The sequence below is a fragment of the Trachurus japonicus genome, chromosome 5 (genome assembly GCF_045865225.1).
Source record: "Trachurus japonicus isolate A0001 chromosome 5, Traja_1.0".
Taxonomy (NCBI): Eukaryota; Metazoa; Chordata; class Actinopteri; order Carangiformes; family Carangidae; genus Trachurus; species Trachurus japonicus.
In genome coordinates this window covers 14271422-14294728 of record NC_140911.1, presented here as the reverse complement: position 1 = coordinate 14294728, position 23307 = coordinate 14271422, and the positions used below count along the sequence as shown (strand labels likewise).

General features: G+C 39.6%; 1 protein-coding gene across 2 annotated transcripts in view; it reads right to left on the bottom strand.

The window, feature by feature from the left end:
* Positions 1 to 19533, bottom strand: part of cntn4 (contactin 4) — a 168906-nt gene extending 149373 nt beyond the window's left edge. The window contains exons 1-2 of one of the 2 annotated variants that reach the window (XM_085776463.1): positions 18957 to 19533; positions 1464 to 1600 (exon numbers count right to left, since the gene is read on the bottom strand). In XM_085776463.1, the coding sequence (XP_085632589.1) occupies positions 1464 to 1518 (55 nt within the window). In that variant the 5' untranslated portion in view covers positions 1519 to 1600; positions 18957 to 19533. The remainder of the gene's footprint in view (positions 1 to 1463; positions 1601 to 18956) is intronic. The other variant, XM_085776462.1, reaches the window with a different exon arrangement.
* Positions 19534 to 23307: the final 3774 nt, after the last annotated feature.

Genomic DNA, 23307 nt, shown 5'->3' with positions numbered 1-23307 from the left:
TGATTCGTATAATGCCTGTTGATTAAACACTGAGTGATTCTACTGATGCTCTCTGGTGACCCCACCTATTTGTAAAGGAGACAAATTAAAGTCCTCCATCAAAATGTGATCAATGCCACGGAGCCTCTGGCTGAAACGGGCACTGCAATATAATGAAGCTATAACTCAACTTTACTGCACGGTGAATGAATGATGGACGTTTGAAAGAAGCCAGAAAAGATTTGCTGTTAACTCCTGTTAACTGATTCATTCACTCACTGATTGATTGATTTAATCATTCACTCACTCACTTACTCATTCACTCATCTACAGTAATCACTCATTTGTTCACTCATTGATTTGTTTCATATTGTAACTAAAATGGTTCTCCGATTCAGACTTAATTAGTCCTAATCAATCAAGGTAACTCAGATGACTCAATAATAGATGAGCCTCTTAAAAATATATTGAATTGGATTCATATTGTTACATTTTCATGTGCATGACTGTTTAACTTTCCTCTAGAATTCCTATTTTCTTAAAAGGAGTTTTTTTTTTCCTAAAGTGGTAAAGTATGTTTACTAACTATTAGCAGTTCAAAACTGGCCAGGGTAACTTTAATACATGTATATTCAACTGTCGATAAGGTGGGGTCTTGCAACGCACATGTATACAGGTTTGGCACCTGGGTGGTCTGTGCACACTGTATGTTGACAGTCAGCAATAGGAATATTAATAGGTAATAAAAATCTGCTTGCTCCCCCCCCCCTCCTCTCTCTCTTTCTCTCGTGTCTATGTCTTTCTCTTTAGCCTCAGCAGCATGTGGTGATGTTTCCTCTCTTCCTGTATTGGTAATTTCTGATTAAAAGTCCTCTTATTTTCTGAGTGTTTGTCTATGTGATTGTTGATGTTATATGTTTTTCTCTTTTTTTCTTTTTTTTCCATGTGTATGATGTTGTGACTGTTATGTTGTCTATGTTGCGTGACCTTTTTTCATGTGTACATGTAAATGTACAAACACGTGGTGACTTTAAAAATAAAGTAAAAAAAAAAAAAAAAAAGTCCTCTGCAGAGTTGCGCAATTGCAACTTCAGAGTGGCAGACAGAGTGGCTGGAGTGGTGAAATCTTATTTGTGACCTGCGGAACTCTTGAATATTTTCATCCCAACTTTGATGCAGTAAATTCTCTTCATTTACATTCAGAATGATATTGAGTGCCAGGCCATCTAAAATGCACTATACTGCCTGTGATTGGAAGCCTTTATAGCCCACAATGGCTCCCTTGTTGAATGGATGCTACATTCTTTTGATTTTACATTACTGTGTAAAATATTTGCTTATGGCTAATCAACTTGCGGTTGCTCCTTCCTAAACTACGGTACAGCTTTCAAACAGTCACCTGCCCCAAATACATATGAATAAGGACTCAGACTTCACAAAGGCAGCTTTGGCATGCATCAAAAGTTCTTAATAAGATACTTTACCTGCAAGGCACCCCATAAGTGACTGCAGCACCAGCAGTTTCCATAGCAACATCATCTTCAATTTTGTAGGGTCAAAGTAGTCTCACATTCAATCACAAATGTATGGAATCCGATTTGCACCTGCCCGGTTTCCCAATCTGTAGAAAAAGACACAGGTGAGATGAGTGCGGAGGTAAGGTTGTCATTAGTAGCACCTTTGAAAATGATTCTCTCTTTTCCGGCTCAGCATGCTCATTTCACAATGTGTGGAACACAAAAAGACAGCAGGGATGTAGATTAAACACTACTGTGATAGTAGTAATTGCATTTGAATTTGCATTCATAGCTGACAGCTATAACTGAGCTCAAACCTGTGAATTACGTGATATACGGATGACCTGCGATATAACCGCCATTTACAGGATTCAGTGTATTAATCAAATCCACAGTGAAAGTTACTGTTGCTTTCACTTTCCTAAAAAGTTACATACACAACAGAAAAAAAGACAAAAGATTTCATTGCCAGGCACATGAACACAAAATTTTTCACATTCATTTCCATATCTGCAGCAACTCCAGGGACAGTCAATACAAAAAGCAAAGCCACTCCTATAAGTTCTAGCAGCGTTGTTCTTGCTTGAAGTCTCACGGCTTTACTGTATGCTCACAAAGGTGCAAAGCCAAAAGATGAAAAACTCCTGAAACATCTAGAAGAACTTCAACAAAAGTCACGAGTCATTTTCTTAGACATTATCTCCCTGGAGTAAGAATTAAAACTCGAAAAGTTTGTTGAGTTTCAGAAAGACAGGACTTTTCTGCATCTTAAACCTCTGCAACAGGAAAAAAAAAGAAAAAGAAAAGTAAGAATGAGGCTCAAAAAAACAAAGAAAAAAAGCCCTGTTAAAAGTCTGTCAATACTTGTGAAGATGCTTTATAATACTTGACACCAAAAAGGAAAACCAAACATTAGGAAATTGTTTTTGTTGGGTATGTGCTACTCAGTGATACATGGCAGTTTTTGACACATTCATTATCTTAATACAGTACATGCTGTACTGACTACAGAAGAGGATTTACAGCAAGTCATCTCCCTTGTCAGTGGTCCGCTTTAAAAACAGATTAAGTTACACAAAAACCTCAGCACTTTGTGTTTATATTTCAAACCCTCCTGCTGGTTTTCTGGATTTTTTTTGTTATTTTTTGGTACAGTACACTGCCTACATGTCTTATAGGCATAGCACATGAAGTAAGGATACGTTAGGTGACTCAATCAACATCTGGCATGTGAAAAATATTTCAAGTGCTCAAGGACACATGCAGTGTATATCCATATGAATTGATAGATGAATGTAACTGTTAAAATATATACAGTATTTTCAAATTATCATTCCCTTTCGTGATGAATAAAGTAATGAGTTTAACACTGCACCATTCAATATATCTCTTTGAATGTAATGTAGTGATCTACAGTACAGCTTCATTTTTCTTTTCAATAAACTTAAAACAATAGATTCCGAAATTGGATTATGGAGCAAGATCATCAGTTTAATAGTTTATATAATTTCTGCACAAATTTATGGATGTTTATCATCATAAAAATGACTCAGGATAACCTTTTCAGCTTTTTCCTCAGTCGATGTGAGGGTCTAAGGACAGAGGATGTTGTTACGATGCCATGTAAAGCCCTTTGAGACAAACTGTTTGTAAAAACGGGCTATACAAATACAATTGCCTTGCCTTGCCTTGCCTTTCTGGCTACAGTATGCATTGTATAAGAAACATGGAAAGAGTGGGGTATGACATGCAACAAAGGTCTCTGATTGATCAGGGACGTTGAGGTTAGATGCTATGTCCCTAAGCTCAAGGCTACTGAGTACCTCATCACAGGACTGACAGAACAGGACCAGCCCTGCGTTAAAACAATGAAAGAGGGCCACACTGGTTACAGTATGTGCGGTACCAGTGAGACATGAAATTAAATTCAGGAAGCAGAGTTTGTGAAGCTGATGCACTCATCAATCCGCAGGTACACTGTGTAATACTCAGACAAGATTTTACTTTGTCACATCTGCAACAGGAATACTTCATAAACTAATGGTCATACTTACACCTGAACTGGCTTCATTCAAATGCCACAAGAAGTCTTTCACGTAGAAGACAAACTTAGCAGTGAGTTGCATTTTATTCCCATCAGTCTCTGCAGGTTGTCTGTGAGTAATGTTTTGACTTTTTTTGACAAGAAGAGCCACTTAGGTGCATCAGGGGTTTGCATTATTGCTACATGTAATTTGTTTTTGTAATATTGCTAAGGCAGTTTGTTTGTATCAATAGTCTTTCAAGCTTGTACTTCATAAATAGTTTTTAAGATCCATTACAGCCACTTAAGTTGCATTGCTGGCCTCTGCAATCGCCAGAAGTGTATTTCCTGCAGCTGTGTGCTCATAATATATGTGAGCAGCCCTTCTTCAAAACACTGCTCTACAGCACCATTTGTTGTCACTGGCCACATTTCATTCTCCATTCCCGGGCTGAACATTAAAATGCTCTCTAAGTTTGGAACCAATTTGATAGGTATTTGGTTTAAAGGTGTTGTTGAGTCAATAATGTAAATAGGGCACAGTCAAGGAGGCAGATTTATCCAGTTTCCAGCAAATTTGAGGGAAGAATACAAAATAAGTTGGAGGAAATGTCAACGACTGCCTCTGGATGAGCTGTACCTTACAACCAGTTAAGTAGCAAAATCTACCTTTTGCAGAACTCCTCTAGGAAACAAGCAGCAATAATCTAATGTCTTCAGGGTAAAAATATATTTAGAGTTGACGCATACACTACACAAACCTCTTCAAAATTACAACTATTTGTGTAATTTTGCCACTACAATGAAGCACAGAGGAACTCTGTGATTCCACCCCGCTGTGATTCAACACAGACGGCACAAAGTTTTCAAACGCAGTGAGCAGGAGCGATACAAAACCACAGAAAAACACATATGAAACAACTCCAGAAACTATTTGAATAGGCCAGGTTCTTATTAATCTCAGATTCTCCTTCCAGATCAGTCTCCTGTCTCCACCTACAGAGGAAAGGCCTTTTATCTTTATACCTCATATAGAAGGTTGTCAGAGTCTGTCTTGGATACATCAACGACTGTGCCTAGCTGTTTTATGCATATTAAAGTGTGTCTCTGAAAGCAAAAAGCCCTGTGCCTATTAAGCTAATGCCTGGTTTGTCTGTGTTAGTTTCCTTTTCAACATTTTCCATCAGTGATAATTTGATAAATTAAACTGTACAAAGCATTTAGTATGATGCACAGGAGCATGACAGGTATAATAACAGTGCTCTGTTTTGGGGACACAGCGAACCATTTTACTTACAAGAAGGCAAAATTTAATTTCACTTTTAACAGCGGGGGCGTAATCCACACAGAAATCTAGCATATTGCTAAATTCATTTCACAATTTCAAATGCGTACACTGGGAAAAACATGGACAAAATATGCATAAAAACCAGAAGAGACAGAATGCGGTTTGTGATTATATTAATATCATGTCGACCTTGTTTTGTAATTAATAACTGACAGGTTAAAGCTGCTTGAATCAATATCTTTACATTAATGGATAAAAATCATGTGAAATGTCAAAACTATTGCTCAAAGTGACAAACCCGCAGAGAATCATCACACAGTTCCCCTTAGCACTACGGGCTTTTAAAGTGTCTCTCAGCTCATTATTTGGATTTTGTCAGTCTCAGCTTTACAGTTTTGGTTCATTTTCACTGTTCATCTCTCAGCTTCATTTAACTCACTGCATACTACATTTTCAGCACCAATAAACAGCCACTCACAGTTAGACTGGTAGATGAAGATATCTTAAGATAAATTATTGATCAGTGGCAATAAATAAAAAACTGAATAAATAAATCTTCAAAAGCAGACCTTCAGTCAATAAACATACACAGACTTTGGTTCCTATGCTCTCCTTCCATGCTGATCTGGTAAACGTCTTTAATGTGGATATAGCTAGTTAATTTTCTAGTTTGCCCACTTATGCACAGGTCTTAATCCAAGTACTTAATTTACTAAGTGTCAGCCTTTCCATAGAACCATCTCTCTTGTTAAAAATTCCCATTCACTCTTGGAGTTCCTCATGGGTCAGTGTTGGGTCCATTAATATTTTCTATTTATATGCTGAGTCTTGGTCAGATCATAAGCAAATGTAATACTGAGTGTCACTGTTGGGCTGATAACATATTCCCATTACAGTGGTAGAACTAGTCTTAGCACCAAAAACCCAGCTAACCATCTGCCTCACTGATTGAATTAGCTTGAAAACCATGAAAATATCCCCAAACTAAATGATGACAAAACAGCAATCATGGTGTTTGCCACATCCAATTCGTTCAGTTCATTCAGTCTGTACTGTTCTGTTTGAAAACAGGTTGGTGGTCCCTCCGCTGTCATTGTAACAAGCGCCCTATTTTGACTACACAATTCCCACACCTAATAGTGCACTGTATGGTGTCAATGTAAATGCACTTATGGATTCCATATAGCAAGTGTAAGTATGGCAGAATGCAAATATAAACACGACCACTGATCTGTATCCATGTTCTGGGGTGGTGCTGTTCCTCCACTTTGTTAAGGTCTGTTTTTTACAATATCAAAGTCTTGCTTTGGTCCCTCCACTCTTTTCAACTCGACCTGATAAAGCACCCCGGCAGCTAAAGATAACACTGAGCGCCTCACAAACTTGCTCATGCCTATTGCTGCCGTAATCTGTTTAGTTACTCGATGCCAGGGAAATGGAAGTTGATAAATGTTCTGGCTACACAAAGTGTATCCAGCTGTGCCTTGTTAACAAAGGTTCTTGCCAGGCTTACAGAGTTTACCAGTGCTTGTAATGTTACAACTACATCAGACATTATGAAACATCCCTCTCACTCATTTGCAAAGATGAAATTCGAAAACACTTAATAAGCAAAGGCAAAGACGAAAAAAGGAAAATAAAAGGTTGATATTCTTTAATTGTACTGATGCTTTGACTCACAAATAATTGAATTCACAGTGTTGTTGATGCACAGAGTACATTGATTAAAAATTGCAAATAGGAAAAGGATGAGTGGTTATCATAAATGCATTCCCTCCCAGTGCCATTGTTGTATAATAATTAGAACAACTACTTCTACAGCCAATACCACCAATATATATATATACTGTATATATATATATATATATATATTTTTTTTTACCAGTGCTAGCACTATTAGGCTACTACTACTGCTGCGGTGGCTGTTATAAGCATAATTCACAGATATAATTCACTTCATAATGCTGATTTCCTGCGATAACCACCTACTTTGCAGTCAGACTCAGTACCACTCTAGTGTTAGACATTATGGATGTAATATACTGCAGCTATTTGTTAAAGGGAAATGACTGATGATGCCACAAGGCCTAAGGGGAGGAGATAATCAATGTATTCAGTCAGTAACAAATTACCAGAAAATTTAAAGATTGATAGGTTTTCACCCATCATACTGATAACAGCTTAATTGCATCTCTCATGTGTACGTAAGATGAGCATACGTGAACACACTGGACCTTTCCTTGAGTACACAGTACTGTAGCTTAAAGAATATTTTGTCTATTGCATTCTGAGAAATCCTACTGTGGTGCTGAATATGAATATTAATGTGCTGGAGCTGTGTGTACATGAAAAAGTGTCTACTACATCAGCAACCATATTTGGTGTATATTTGCTGTGAAAGGGTTTCCTACTTTTATCTTCCACATACTATAGATAAAAGAATAAGCATCTAAAAAAGTCAACATGATGGTCACTTACTACTGCTGAAAGAGGGGCTTGACCACTTAAATCACCTCTTTTATTCCCCTTTAAAGTCTGTGCACTGTTTGCCACCCTCAAAACTTGGTGATGCGGGGGAACAGTCCAGAATCGATCTATCACAAAAGCTGGCTCAGAGAAGAAACTGATGTCTTTGTGCAGGAGGTACAGAATCACACCTTGAATTAAATTAGCTCAAGAGGAGATAACACGTCTAGTTAATGCACTGTCCTGGTCCCTAGAGATCTATCGTCCAGTGTTCAATGATATCAGGGCGGAGAGCCAAACAACCAGCGGTGATCGAAGGGACAGTTTGAACTCAAGAGAGCTCTATCTATCTACCATTCAAATTTTTTTTTACATCTAAACAGGATACGGCCACCCACATAACTCTCATCTGTTCTGGCATGTACTAACTGTTTTGTGTTGGATGACAACAACAAAGGTATAGTTAGAGCACATGAAAAAAAGCATTTAAAAACAGTTGTTTCAAGTCAAATGGGCCAGTGTTCAAGAGTGCGGGGCGGGGGCTTTGGAATGAAATCTGTTTTTGCTCACACTGTGTAAATAGCTTCACCTGTTTCCAAACACTGGCAAAGAGAGCGCAGCAATTCTCCAGCAGATCCCAAATTCAAATTCATTTATTGAAACTGATATTGCTGCTATTTCATGGAGCAAGTATTGCAGAGACAGACAGAGGATTTAGGCAAATATTAGGCGGTATCTTTAGAACTGTGGCTAGTACTCACAGTTTTAAATCATGATTAATAATCTGCCAACTAAGTCTACAATGTCTTGTGGTTAATTACTCAAGCAATGAGAAATCCACAGCGATAACAAGTCTCAAATAGCTTATGAAACATGACAGTATTCATTTTATAATGGTGATGGTTGTTTTGGAAAGAGAAGTGATCAACTATCAGAATATCCACTAAATATGTGATGTCTGTCATTAAAATTTGTAACTTATCCTGTTTTCATTTGCCTTTATAAAGTACCATCTGCTGCTATCTTAATTTTCTTATCTTATCTATTTTATTATAAATATGTAAGATGTTACAGATCAGCTCTGGCCTGCATAAGTGACAAAGTCTTGTCAAGGTTACAGTGTCAACTTTTGCATGAATTTGGTCTCTAGAAGAGAAAATGCTTTAGAAGTGAATGCCAGTCAATGCCTGAGGTCTCTGCATGGAGCAGAGCCTTGGCAGATGATGTGGATCCTTTTTAGACAACTTTTCAGTATGACACAGTAAATCCATCCAATTTTAAGGCAGACATTAAGACTTTGTAGACCTATAAGTAAATAGTGTCATCCACCATTTCATCATGTTTTCTATTTCACCCAGAAAAAAAACGTTTTCATTTTGCCCTTTGACATGAATTTCACCTTGTTTGGCTGCCACGTTGCAAATAAACATTCATGACATACACACTGAAGGACTCATTTATCAAAAAGCAGATGCAGCAATAGCACTGACTTGGTCTGCTAGGATCATGAAAGCAGGTCATCAACCAAGCTGAGTGGTGCAGTAAAAGGGAAATAGAGTGGGGTTACATCCAGAGATATGTTTATGGACATGCAATGTTAGCGGGTTTTTAGCGTTGACTGTTGTAAAACTTATTTTCCTGTTTCCAACTAATTAATAAAGTTAGTGTAGGCTATCCATCTCAATGTTTACCAAAGCTCTGACTACAGTAAGGCCACAACTAAATTAGCTCTGTGACAACAACTCTACATCTAACAATGTAAGCAACATGCAGCTGTCCTTTGTGGCTCGAGGCTTTTTTTTTTCTTTCAATTTCATCTACGCTTTTATTTGATTTAAAATGATAAATCCAAGCAAGAAATTATGATTTATTTGTCAGTGGTGCCAGTGACATAACTGACATCACACAGCAGCTCAAATTCATCCACACCTATATGGGGATACATCTACCACATTAACATTTTTTTTTAAATTTCAGTCCTTCATTAAAGAATATTTTTTTCATTAACTATTATTAATAAAGCCATTGCATGCTTTTAATCAATGTATTGGTTTTAGAGATGCCACCCATAAGATGCTGATTAGATGCGTTCATGGTTTATCAGGAGGACTGTTCATTCTCAATGGTTATTATAAATAACTGTATTACCAGTCACATCTGGTGGTTGCTGCTGTCTAATTAACTTAAAAACTGTCATTTCCATACACTCAGTCCATGACACCAGCTGTACATTTACTCTGTAACAGATTTAGTTGCAGTGGAGTTATCATACATGGGCATCAGCACCTTTGTTGTTAAGTAATTTACATATGCCACAGGCCTGAGGCTTAATTTTACACTTCTTACTGTTATGTTGAGCTCTGTGTACAGCTGCAGTGGTGGTAAAGGCCATCTGTGACAGCTCGATGAAAACATCTCTCTGCTATGCATCCACATCACCGCTGATGTGGGTGGCACACCCGGACAGTTTGAAACTGAAGAGTGACTTTTCCAAACTCTATCACCCTGACTCAACTCAAGTGCCAAACCTAGCGAAAACTGCAGGATTTATTTTAAAAAAGGGGAAAAAAATATTATGGAGTCGTGACCAAAAACACACTAACATTCAGATTTTTGTTAACCATTTTGATTTCTTGTCCCAATTCACCTGTTTTTTTTACAAACAACTAATGCTGTCATTTCTCTGGTAAGGACACTCTCTTTTTTAAATGGCACAATGATGTCGAATCATCAACTTTCAAATAAAATCAGACAAACATTTCAAAACCAATTTCCCTTTGAAAAATGACATTGGGCCCTAGTTTCGTCGACCAGGTGAAGTCTAGCATCAGCGCAGCTTCGCCACGCCAACGGGGTGTGGCCCAGGTCCATTTCGCAAGTTTGCTGGGCCGCGCAGTCAGACTTAGACTAGCGCAACCCCTCCCCTCGTCCCTCCCACCGGCGCAAACGGTGAAGAGGGAGGAGACAGGGCGGGAGGGAGACAGGAGGAGGAGAGAAAGGCGTGGAGTGGGTTTGACACAGCCGAGTCAGATCTTCACCAATCAAAGGAGCTCCTCTCCTCACCTTTAACTGCGCGGCGGGTGATGCGCGCTGCAAGTTTGTCATTTTATACTTGGACATGGACGGAGGAAACAGCGACGCCAGAGGCCGAACCTCTCCCAGGAGGAAACAGCTGTTTTGGTCCGGAGGTCCGAGCTCAGAGTGACCAATAATGAGTTTACTAATATACTTAACCAGGTTTGATCTGATATACTGAGAACCCCTGCCCAATGTAAGAAACAACTAATACACTAATAAAGAAACTCACATTTATTCAAACCCTATGTAAGCAAGATGACAGGTGTACACTAATCACAACATAAACACAGACCATGTGGATTAAATCAGCGTAAAGGACTCGCGCTCTCTCTCTCCCTCCCTCTCTCTCTCTCTCTCTCTCTCTCTCTCTCTCTCTCTCTGTCCGTCTCTTTTTTTCTCTTTTTTTTCTGTGATGAGATGCTGAGTATACTGTAGTAGGCTATATACTGACTATCTGATACCGAGGCTGTTGTGGTGGACTAAGAGAGAGATGATGATTTGTGTTTTGTTTTTCATTACGGCTGCGTGACGCGGTCGCTCTCCGCTAATGAATTAATAAGTAAATAAATAAATAAATAAATAAAGCGATCATCACAAGGGCAGAGTGGTATCTCAACACGGCAGCGACATGCAGTCATCCACCCTCAGTCCTGCTTGGGACATCCACAGCTGCTTTTCAGTGCCAGTTCGTCCCTGCTGTGTTAATTCAGGTGGAGTTTCCATTGCGCGTGCCACAGCCTTTGATCTCTGCTTTGATCTGACGTCAGATGTGACGGGACAATCTATATAGATATAAATTCACGTGTTGATTCCGTTAGTTGCATTAAATAGTGGTTATTGTGGATATTTATTGCATTGAAATGTGTCTGGAACTGTGGAGATCTGCCTGTGAGGTCTTGGTGACGTGTGTGCACTGCAGGTCAGTCAGCCAAACTTCCACTGCACCTGCTGCGCTTCGCGCTGCGCTGAGACTAGACCTGGTTGGAGGTGGCGAGCTTTCAGCGCAACCTCGGCGGGACATTTTCGGACAAAACTTCCACTGCACCAAGCTGAATCTGTGACGCCTCCCCCTGCTGCGCGGCCACGCCTATCTCAGCGCAGCGCGATCTGCCAATCTTCCAATCTGACTTTGCGCTAGGCTGCGCTGGTCGAAACTTGCATTAGACCGGCTGCGCTACCTTGCGCCACCTGCGCTGCGCCAGCAAACTAGGGCCCAATGATAAATAAAAAACACTACAACTGAACACGTGATTGTGACTTCTAATGTAACTTCTAAAACAAACACTCAGTGTTGCCTGAAAGCAGCATACTGTATTTGGTTTGGTAAACGGACAAAATCTAATATTATTCAATTTCTAACTCATAACATGAGACTCTGTATGTCTGCAGATGCACTAACAAAATGAACACATTTTGACATAAGTCACGGCTTTTATAGGTGTCTGCTAAGCGGATCTATTATAATGACACTTCCAGGCAGGAATGACATACATCACTTTGACATTTTCTCAAAAGGTGAATTTGTGGCAAAACAAGAGGCGAGGTGCAAAAGCAGCTTTGATTGTTTCTTTCTCAACTCATACAAAGGCACTGATGGTGTTGTTAGTACGGCCATAGAGAGTTGGCTTGAATGACCTTAAATATAGACCTAGCTTCCACTTTGTCTGACAGAAATTACCAGCATTTGGAAACTGAATGGATCTGCACTTCTCATCTTATCTAAAATAGATAGTTGCATTGCAGCAAAGCCAAATAGGCATTATTTTGTTTTGTTTTTTCCTCATTGTCCTTGGTTTTAATGGATGAACCAGCTAATTGCACTCTGATACAATGTCTACAGAATCTCATTTATCTGAACCACACACATCTGAAATGGTCTGCTAAACAAACAGCAGCTTTGTAGAATAGCTAATTATTTAATTTGAAAACTAGATGAGATTTTGAATACCTGAACTTTGCATCATCTGCAGTTCTGTGAAAACTTATTTCACATGAACACAATGTTCTTGTCCGTGTAAACATGATGATTAGAGAATTTTTCTTCTTTGGATACAAACAACTTCAATCAGACATACCAATGAAAGTGAAAATAATGACCAGAGATGTTCAATAATGATAATAAAAAAGTAACATTAAAATCCTCATTCAACAATTAAAAGACTTTTGTTGAGCAGCTTCAACATGTGCCCATCTACTAATGGGCACATCACCAAATTAATATTCACAGTCTGTTTTAAAGGGAGGTATCCATTCAGTGCACTACATTGTTTGTCAATGACAGCACCTCATTAAGTAATCCAAACTGATTCATTTAATTCAAAGGGCGGCATGTAAATGTCAAAATATACATAAAACAAAGCATGCTCCAGAGACTGTTGGTGCTATGAAGGTGCCCTTGAGCAGGACACTCCAGATTGTAGTTGTACTCAGCAGCTGACATGTGCATGAAGCAGGAGATTTCTGGAAAAACAGCAGTGTGATAGTCTGAAAATGATCATTTTATCAGTCAAAAATGAAAAACAAAAAAGGTCTCCAGATTTTGTAATATTTAACCAACAAAATGAAAACCAAAATATATCTAATTCACAATCACAGAACTGCTTTCAATAAAACAGCTGGAACAACATTATTTGGGAGCTTTGGTTTTGAGAAAGTGACTGAAAAAATAGCAACTGGTAAATCATTTTCTATTTACTGAGTAATCCCTTAATTCCCTAATTTCATCAGTTCTAATATGTGTACAATTTCCATGTAATATCCTGGTCAGGCATATAAGGCTCTTAGACTCTCTCTGAAAAGCTGACTGCTTTCTGAGTAGCCAATCTCAGGTAAACGCTCAGAGAAAACAAAATCCTGGAAAGTCGGATTGCCAGTCCAGGTGGGCGGAGCTTGGAGCATGGCTGACAGTTGTGACATCACTAAGTAACAGAAGTCATAGCAGTTTGTTTTGAGGCACAGTTGCTATGCATTTCTCTGTGGACTCAGGCTTTGATGCTTCAGTAGCATTGATACATGGACACTTTATAATCAAAACCAAACCAAATCAAAAGAAAATATCATCCTTTTCTCCATTATATTAATATTTCAGTTGTTGTACAGTAGTGCCTTTCTGACAGTTGCCATGGATACAAAATAAATTTCTACAAAAATTATAAACTACTGTAATTAAATCAGTTATATAGTGATTGGAATTCTGTCTGGATTATGTTGCGGATTATTGTTTTTTTTCCTCCTCCAGGGCAGCAGAAGCTACATACGTTGCAGAGAGGTGGAAGGTGGGTGTATAAACTGTAGGTTCACATCAGCTAAAGTTAGACAGCTAAAGACATTTTGTGAAAGGGAAAGATTGTGGGTTTTAATCAAACATTAATAAACCAGCATGTGTTCTGCGCTTCAAGCCACTGTGAACCTTTTCTAAATTAAACCAAGACGACCATCTTTCCCTAAACCCTCCAGGGTGTGACTCTCTAAACACAACCATGTGTGTTGACACAAAACAACAGAAACGACGTTGCCTTTGTGAACATGATTCTGTCAACAATTTTGAGTCTTCTGGGTGGCAGGCACCGCCTTATTGGCTGTTAACACCAATTTACCACCGTTATACCAGAGCATTAAATTCCCCATTAAATTCTTACACAGAATAACTTCCAGGTTTGTGGTTGGAAACTTTCATGACAAGTAGTTGGTGCCAGTCAATTTGTCCCATTAACCATGGATTGCATGAGTTATTATTTTGCAAATAGATCTTGACAACAACCTATCTACTGCAGATCCCACTGCTGCTGCCTCTATACAAATTGCTGCTATATTTGAGCAGCAAATGCAAATCAAATTGCCATTTCAACTACAAGTGATGATTTTTAATGTCTGAAATCTCTTTTAAATAATTGTGCAATAAAACTAGTTAAAAACTGCTTAAATAATATCGCCTATTTTACCTTAATTTCCACATTGTCCTGATTTACTCAAAAGTAATCTTCTTTTGGAGCTCCTGTCAAGGAAGATGCACAAAGGTTTTGTAATTTTAAAAAAGAAACATGGACAAATAGTGAATAACATGGCTTGTCTTGTTGATTGTTGTTTTGATACACTTAAAGTAAATGAATGAATGGTGAGGCAACACTAACACAAGATCTTAACAGGGCATTAGGAGCTGAGGATGTTTATTTTAAAGAATGTTGAAATTGCCTTATGCCACACCTGCAATTTTGTCAGTGTGACTCCACAATAATAATAAAAAAAAGCTTCTGACCGAATCTGGCACAAAGTGTAAGGCTGCTTGTATTTTATCTACAGTTATCAATAGGAAGAAAATTATTGTTTAGGGGGTCTTTAAAACATTCTTTTGAGTCGTCCCAGCTGCTCCATTCATTGCTTTAATCTTGATTCAGACAAAAGAAAATAACAATGCCCCGCGGGGAACGCAGTTTTATCGAGTGCTAATACATGAGGGAGGAAAAGATGGCTCTGACACAGCAGCCACACCCAGTGAAGCACAATACACCTCTGAAAATCTGCTCTCGTGGATAATCTGTGGCAAAAAAAGAAGAAAAAAAGAAAAAAAAATCCACATGCAAGTGGAGCGTATCATCAAAAAGAATCATAAACCTGGCTTTAGCCTTAGACCACTTGGAAAGAAGATGTTTGGAAGCCTTATATAAGTACATTTAATAATGCAGCAGTCTCAGCACTCAGATCCCCCCCCCCAAGTTGGTTGCTGTGTGGCGTTGCTCTTATTAAGCACTCAATTAAAGCCATTCCCGAGGAGAGGCGGCGTGCAATGTTTGAATCAGGGGGAAACATTGCAGGCTCAGACAGTCTGTGAAGACTTACCCCAAAGGAGCGCGGTGCCTTGAAACCAAAGGCCTAGAAGTGACAGAGCATCATAAAGCATCACTAAAGCAGGGAAATTATTCTAATACGATTGGATTACAAATAGGGCATTTACAGAACCAATGAGACTCGATAAATAGAGCGGGAAATGGAGCTGTCTCATTGAGCCGTCTTGGATTTTGTCCTCTTCATCCTAAATACTAAAAGTGAACAGAGAGATGGGACTAGGTGGGCAACACAGAGGAGCGGCGCTATATTAAAGTCAAGTGTACTTGTCCCTGACAGTTGTGGGGCTCCCAATTCACAGCAGTGTGCGCATCATCACTTGTGATGGTGAGGAACGGACATATTTTAGCAAATGACTGATATTCACGACCTTGCTTTGACTGAATTATACAACAATTCTTCATCCTCTTAGAAGTGTAGCAGTGGGTGGAAGATTGTGGATGCAGACTCAGGCAGATTAAAGATTTATTTCAATGAAATCCAGTCTGGGCTGTGCAGGAAAAAAAAAACTGAAGGCAACTCATTTTTTAAGAAATTCAGTTTTTTTTGTTTTTGTTTTTTTAAGTTTGGGTGGATTTCCTACAGGATGTGAACTTTCATTTGCCCATAGTCACTTTGATTCTCTGAATATCTTCTGTATTTGCTGGTTGGCATGCTGACACTCCTGGAAAACAGCTTAATCACAACTACTTTCTTTTTGCTTTCGCGTAAGAAGAAACACGTAATTTTCCTATATTCCTGCTTGACAGGTAGGATATCGTCTTAACTTGCATCTCAATGTGTCAAACGAGCTCTTGTTATGCCAGATTCAAGCAAGTAATACGTGGCCAACATGAGACCACACCACACGCTACTGAACTAAGATCGGGGACCCGCTGTTTCCTCAGCCATCATGGCGCTGTGGAAAATGTGCAGCAGCTGAGCAACTGACACCAGGCGTTTCTTTGATTTGCATCTTGTTACTGTGTGTGGATGCTGCCTGATCACTGAGGTGGCTGTACAAATATACACATGTCACATTTTACACATATTGGTTGTTTTTCAAGTGTATTTATGTAAGAGACATCAGGTCAAAACAGAGATGGACCGTAGACAGCAGGAGTCTCTTGGTAACCCCTTAAAATGATCATAAAATGAAAATTTGATGCAAAATGTTATTATAATTTTTTCCACTTCATCTGTGCCCTTTCTGAAACACAATATATTAGGGCTGTTTATATGATGTCAAAAATAGTTAAGAAATGTAACAAACAGATGATTCACAGCAAATTAACCAGCAGCTATTTTGATTCCACTGTCTCCAATGAGAGGAAATGCTGCTTCTCTTTGTTGTACTTTAGTTAATGAAATATTTGTTCATTTGCCAAGACATTTAAAGCTTAGGCACTGCAATGGGAATTCTTTCACAGTTCTCTGAACATTAGAGTCACTGTTGAATTAATCATCATTTATTGTATTTATAGTTTTCATATGGCATTTATTTGTCAATAAACGTTCATCAGAAAATAGAGAAAATGCTTGTCACAATTTCCTAAAGATGACTGATTCTTATTTCTTGATTCCTTTATGACCACTGGTGTGAAAACTCAATTTCTTTCAGTTCTATGTGACATTGAGACAAAGAAAAACAGCAAATCTTCACATCTGAAGGCTGACATGAGAAGAAACTGGTAGTTTTCTTGAAAATGACAATGTGTTCATTATCAATACAGCTGTTTGTTACTTTCCCGTGAATTAACCAAGTGATTAACAATTTGATCTCTTATAGTTTAACATCTCAAAGAAGCTTTTCCTAACATAAAGACGTTCACTTTGAAATAATGTCGCACCAGGGGAGTGGGGAGGAAAAATCCAGCTCAGCATAATGAGACAGTCCCACAGTGAGACTGGTGCAGACCAGCATGGAGACACAGGTGTAAAACAGGTGAACGCAAGGATTAAGCAACAAGTTGTACCACCCACTCTCCTCAACTCTCAGCATGCCTCTCTGTGCAGTTTAAGCAACTGACATATGCATGATGAAACTGTCATGATGAGTGGTAGAAGAGCCCATATGGCTCTAATGTCAGTGCTTATGGGATATCTCATGACAAAAGCAAGTCAGTGTTAAAGAGGGAACAAAGTGCAGCTCCGTTCGCAAGGCAGGGCGGAAACTGCCGCATGCTGAACGTCCCCCATCACAGCTCATGTTCACTAACACTTTGCACAAAAACCACTCATTCTACCTTTTCCTCTGTTCCTTGAGCTGGTTTTCCTGGAGAGACATGAAAAAGAAATGACTTTGATGACATTTCTTCGATACTTCCTGCGGGAAGCGTGCAATGAAATTTTTATGCTGTGCGTCTAAATGCGCCTATCCTTGGGTATTTTTAATGTCACTTCTGTGCTCTGTCACTTCTGACAGGGCTGTTGGCTTCCAGGACGGCAGAAGCCATTAAAAGGGCGGCTTTTTTTGTTTGTTAGTTAGTTAGTTTTTTTTCTTTCTCACTGATGCTGGTCAAAAGAAAAAAAAAAGATGTTTACCATTTGTGAAGCAAACTTGCAGTTGCTTAGGTCTGTATCTTTATCACACATCTTTGCTGCAGGATCATCTCATTATTTCTCCTCCTAGGTTAAACTTTAGAATAAGTTCAGCTCTTGTCAGATCCACGAAAGAGATCACACCCAGAGAGTAACAGTTACGGGGCTGCTCCTCAGTCAGCCGCACACTTAATGCTGAATGAACAATGTCTGTGCATCATGAGATGGATGCTCAGTGCAGCACATCTGTTCTGACTGGTCTTATCATCACACTGACACATTTTCCCTGACTGTACACGCCAGGCTTATTTTTTTTGATGCACCCGGAAGCTGAATTACTTTTCAGAGCTGGTCTGAGTGAGCGGTTTGGAGCAGAGGTTGGCACGATATATGTGCAGAAGCTGCACAGATGCTCAGTGTATTAAACATATTAAAGTAGGCTTATATGGCATTTGCTGGCCACCAGACTCTAGGCCTAAACACTGGGCGTCTTATGCAGTGACTGACAGATGATTAACACCATTAAAGCAGTGATACAGTGATACACAGGCAGATTCATTCTGAGCTCCACTTCTGAGGCAACAAACTACCAACACAACTTTAATTGTTGCAGGAGTCTGGGGGTTTAACTTTTTAGTTCGAACTTATTATCACCCAAGAGTGAATCTGAAACATGTGGGCTGAACATTTTTTTTTTCCTGCTGCCTTAATCCCGCGGTGCCCAGGACCAGGCGGACTGAATTCTCGTGGCCGCGGTAGGTGGTCAGCAGCAGCGGCAGCGGCGGCATAATCAACCAAATCCGCAAGGATTATTCAAGGGAGGGTCAACGCCGACGGATTACTAAACATCTGCACTGATCTGAGAGACGCTCAGTCACACACACACACACACACACACACACACACACACATACAAAGACTCGCAGATTACTTTGGCTCCACCATGATAGTCCCACAACAAAGTAGATAGGGCCTACAAGGAAATGAGATCAGCACAGGGTGAAATTCAGAGAAGGCAATCCCGGTTTGCAAACACACACGCACGCACGCGCACATGCCTTTAATATAATCTGTGAAAAGTTGGGGCATAAACTGCTCTTCATTTGTTTCTGAGCTGCCGCTGCTGCTGAACTGATTGAGCTCTGACTTGACAGGTGGTGGACTATAAGTATAATAATAATAATAATAATAATAATAACAACAATAATAATAATAATAATAATAATAATAATAATAGCCTTACCTGTCCTGGCAGCAGTGATATTCCGAGGATTTCACAGCCTCAGATTAATCCGTATTTTCTCACTAAACAAAATTGTGCACACAGACATCACTGAGTCGCGGCGACGCTCCCGGCACAAAAAAAAATAAATATCCGTCTGACTTGTGCGCAAGGAAGCCGCTTTCTCTCTCTCTCCCTCTCTTTTGTGTTGCGCTACATTCATTCACGGGGAACGCTGCTGCTGCGCTGCGCTGGGCTGTGCTGTGCGGCGCCGCCACTACTGTGTCTCCATCCTTCAGCCTCCTCTCTCTCTCTCTCTCTCTCTCTCTCTCTCTCTCTCTCAGTGGCACAAGTGGCTGACGGCGTGGCGTCTCGCAGGTTGCATTGTCGGAAAAGTAAAGCCTCCGTGTGTTCTCACTCCGATGCGTCAAGTCTCCCCTCCCCTCTTCCCCTCTCCTTCTCTCTCTCTCCCTCTCTCTCTACGAACCGAGATGGAGCTGGAGATGGAGCGGGACGCACGCACACGCGGCAGGCGGAGAAAGACAGAGAGAGACAACACCCCCCCTCCTCCTCCTCCTCCTTCTCTCCTTCCCTACCCTATCCGACCAGCATTCTCGCAGCTCCGGCCATCCAAGCGGAACACTCTGCCTCTTCCTCCTCCTCCTACAACTACTTCCTCGCTACATCCTCCTCCCTGTCCTGCTGCTGCTGCTGCTGCTGTTGCTGTTGCTGGGATGTCCAAGAGTCTGGAAAGCTGATGGACCAAATACCTTTCAGATGACTTTAAGTGCAAAAAATAATTAATTATAATATAAAATCTGCACATTTTTTGTGGTATAAATGTGTTTTTGTCAGCAGTTGTAAAACATGCCCCACCCGCACATGTGATGCCAATTGGAGTCAAACCAAATTTGAATAGGAAAACATAAATCTGAGCTAAAGAGACCTCTTAAGCTCGCATCTCTTAAATATTGCAAGTGCTTGATTTCATTCGCAAGAGGTGGGAGTATAGGCTAGGTCACAGCTTCAAGTCTTAACTTTCCAGCCACTAGCAAGTCTAAAGTTATTGTGGTGAGAATTAAAGCAGGTCAAGTCAGGTCATTGCTCAAGCAAGTCACATAAGAAACATAAAGTTCTTCTGATCAAGCCCAGTTTGAATATTTAAAGTAGCTTCGGCCAAGAACAGTTCAGTTTCATTTTAAACATTAAACAAAACAATTTCAGCTGCGTGCACATTATAAATCTGACTGACATTAGACAGGCATTGCGTGACTGCAGCCTTTCACTGCTATACAATTATCAGTACTCTTATTACTGGCATCAAGGAGGTAATGTTTTAATCAATGTATATTTCTCTGCAGGATCAACCAAAATAAGAAAGAAAAGAAAAAAAAGAAAAGATATAAACACTGAGCCAATTTGCACCAAACTCAGTGGAGGGATGGGTTTTAGGTCAGGTAAGAACAAAGGCAAAGCTCTGAACATTCACTAACTTCACTGAGTGACTGAATCACCAGCTTTATCACCAGCGGGGCTGCCAGGAAGCGGTTAATGTGGATGGCAGCTGTGCAAGACTCTCACATCAGAGACTCGGATTTGCATTCACAGTTCTGTCTATGGTTAGATTTAGGCAATTAAATTCAGTTTCTAGCATGAGATTAAGTAATGATGATTTTAAAAGAAATGAGTGCAAAGTTAACGCCTGTATTTAACCAGTCCACAGTCTATCTCTAACCCTGAATGAGTACTCTGAGTGTCTGAACATGAGCATAAAAGGTTTAATCATGGCAACATGTTGCACTGCAGGATGGGACATTTGTCAGAAAATATTTTAGTTGTCTCTGAACATGTACTGTACATTCCCACATGGTAACAGAAGTTGATGGTGCACCTAGCTGTACGCTAAACATTTGTGTTTTTACAATGCAAAGTACAAAACACTAAAGATTAATCTCTTCCCATGTACATTCTGCCATGAGCTCCAAAGCACTTCCTGTATCTTGTACTGTATAATTACAATGCATTTTACTTTTCTTCAACCAAGTAAAACACAGTTATTGCAGTGATTCATCTTGCTCAGAAAGAACAAAATGTTCCCACCTAGAAATTAAGCACAACATGTATTTTTTTTAGTTTAGAGATGTACATCTGCTTAAAAACACTGCTACAAACAGGTGTATTTGCAAAAGAGAATTATCAACCTTTTTTGTTTCACTCTCCACTGTAGCTCTAAAATGAGCTGTTATTCTTTTCTTTTTCTAGGTCATAACACCTTCACAGCTAACAACAAACCTTCACAATGTGGGACAAAGTCTTATCAAATGAAGTGAGCCTGCAGTATTTGTTGGAAGGTCTTCGAACAAAAGTAATTTGGTGTCTTCCTTGTCTTACAATCCATTAGTAAGTAGTCTACAAATGTGTCTTTTGAAAATAACAATCTTTCCTGCACTCACTGAAATTTGGATTCAGGAGTGCACGTCTTCCCAGCTGGAGTCAACTTACTCATGCTTGGGTATTTCAGAAAACTTGGAGACCACCCACAGGACCAAGAGAGCAATTTGCATGCCAAGTTGAAGTTTCCTTGAAGACAGAACTGCTGCATTCCTATAATAATACACACATTTAAAGATATATGTATACTTTTAGGTACCTTTCAAGTCTTGCTATTGCTACAATGTCAGGATCAACAACTATTTACTTGCTAGTCAAGAAGAAACGTTGCAAGTTCAGCTTCAAGCTTCTTTTACTTATGAACAGCTTTCTCCACTGCTGGAGAGCAATTTACTGTTTCTATCACCCTTTTTTTCTTCTATTAAAGAAGAAGAAGTAGCCTACTCCTCAGCAGACGTATTACAATGTTTTTTTTCCCCTCATCAACACAATAGCGTCTTAAGATCTTGGTGAGACTGGCAAGTAAACAGCAGTTAATGCTAATGCCATGTAAATAGCAAATGGACTTAGCCTATAGCGTTTTTCTAGTCTCTAGGATCAGTCAAAGCACGTTACACTGTTGTCACATTCATACAGCGCTGGACACAGCATTTGAAAGCTACTCATTCACACACCTGAATCGAACCACTGACCCTCTGGTTAGTGAACAAACGACCCACTCTACGTCCTGAGCCACAGCTGTCCAGTTATAATAACAATACATACAAGTGGCCGCTAGAATAAGCTGAAAATATGGGGTGGCTGTGTTGAGTTTTATGATGAAAGAAAACAATAATTGGGGTTAAAGTGACACAATTGTAGTGTTACTTCTTACACTAAGTCCTGAAATAAGTTCTCCAACCTGAACCTTGTATACCACCCATAGGAGCATGACATATATCAGACCTTTGTTGTCATGGTCATGGTCCTTAAAGGGGCTATTTGTAGCCTACTACGTTTTTTTTTTTTTTTTTTTGCCACCAATGGGCGGACACTTAACAATAGCTTCAGCAATTGTTGTTTTCCAATATAGGACGTTACAGTGTTACATTTTCAGGGCAGATTGGAGGCTACAATGAGCCGGATGGAAACTGTCTTGTCGGTTGTCACATTGTTGATTTTTTTTTTTTGAGGGCCTTGCTGTCATGGTTACAACAATGAACATGCAGTGAGGTCAGAGGTCACGAAACAATACAAGAAAACTATGGGTCATAATAAGCTGCTTGAGCAGATGACATGTGGCCTCCTTCTTTTCTTTTTTTTCCACACACGGAAAATCTTATAACATCACTGTTTGTTTCCATCGCAGAGAATGTATAACATCAATGTTGTTTTTCCCACAGACGCCATCAGCTAATAAACGGTTAAAACCACCTCACTGTCATTATTAATCTTTTTCTTTAACTATTCAATTAGAAAATATGGGGTTTCCTTCATTTTAACCAGATTGCCTGAACAGAAATCAATATTTGCCACTGAAATTGACAGGGTCAGGAGGTCAAACCTCTCTGCACCTCTATGTATATCAATACACCAATTCCTCTAACACCTGTGAATCCACCAATATTCACTGCTGCCATTATGCACTACATGCACTGTGGAAAATGTCTGAAAGCTGAACCACGATATTTACATAATCACACAGGCTGTCAGAGCTAAGGAAGCACAGTGTAACTGCATGATATCTAACCGTTGGTGAATGGTAGTCTCAGAGAGTTGGCTTAAAATGTCTCGAAAGCTTTAAGGGATGATACCCAGCAGCTTTGACAGGTCATTCTTACACTTCCTTCTTCTCTCTCCAATAGAGTCTGCCAGTAAACCTGGAACTCCGTTAGCGTTTTTAGCACTTCCAGTTCTCTCATCTAAAAGTCAATACGTTTTTTGAATGGGATTTTGGTAAAATGCCTCAAATTAGGTATGGTTAACAAAAGCTTAAGAGAGT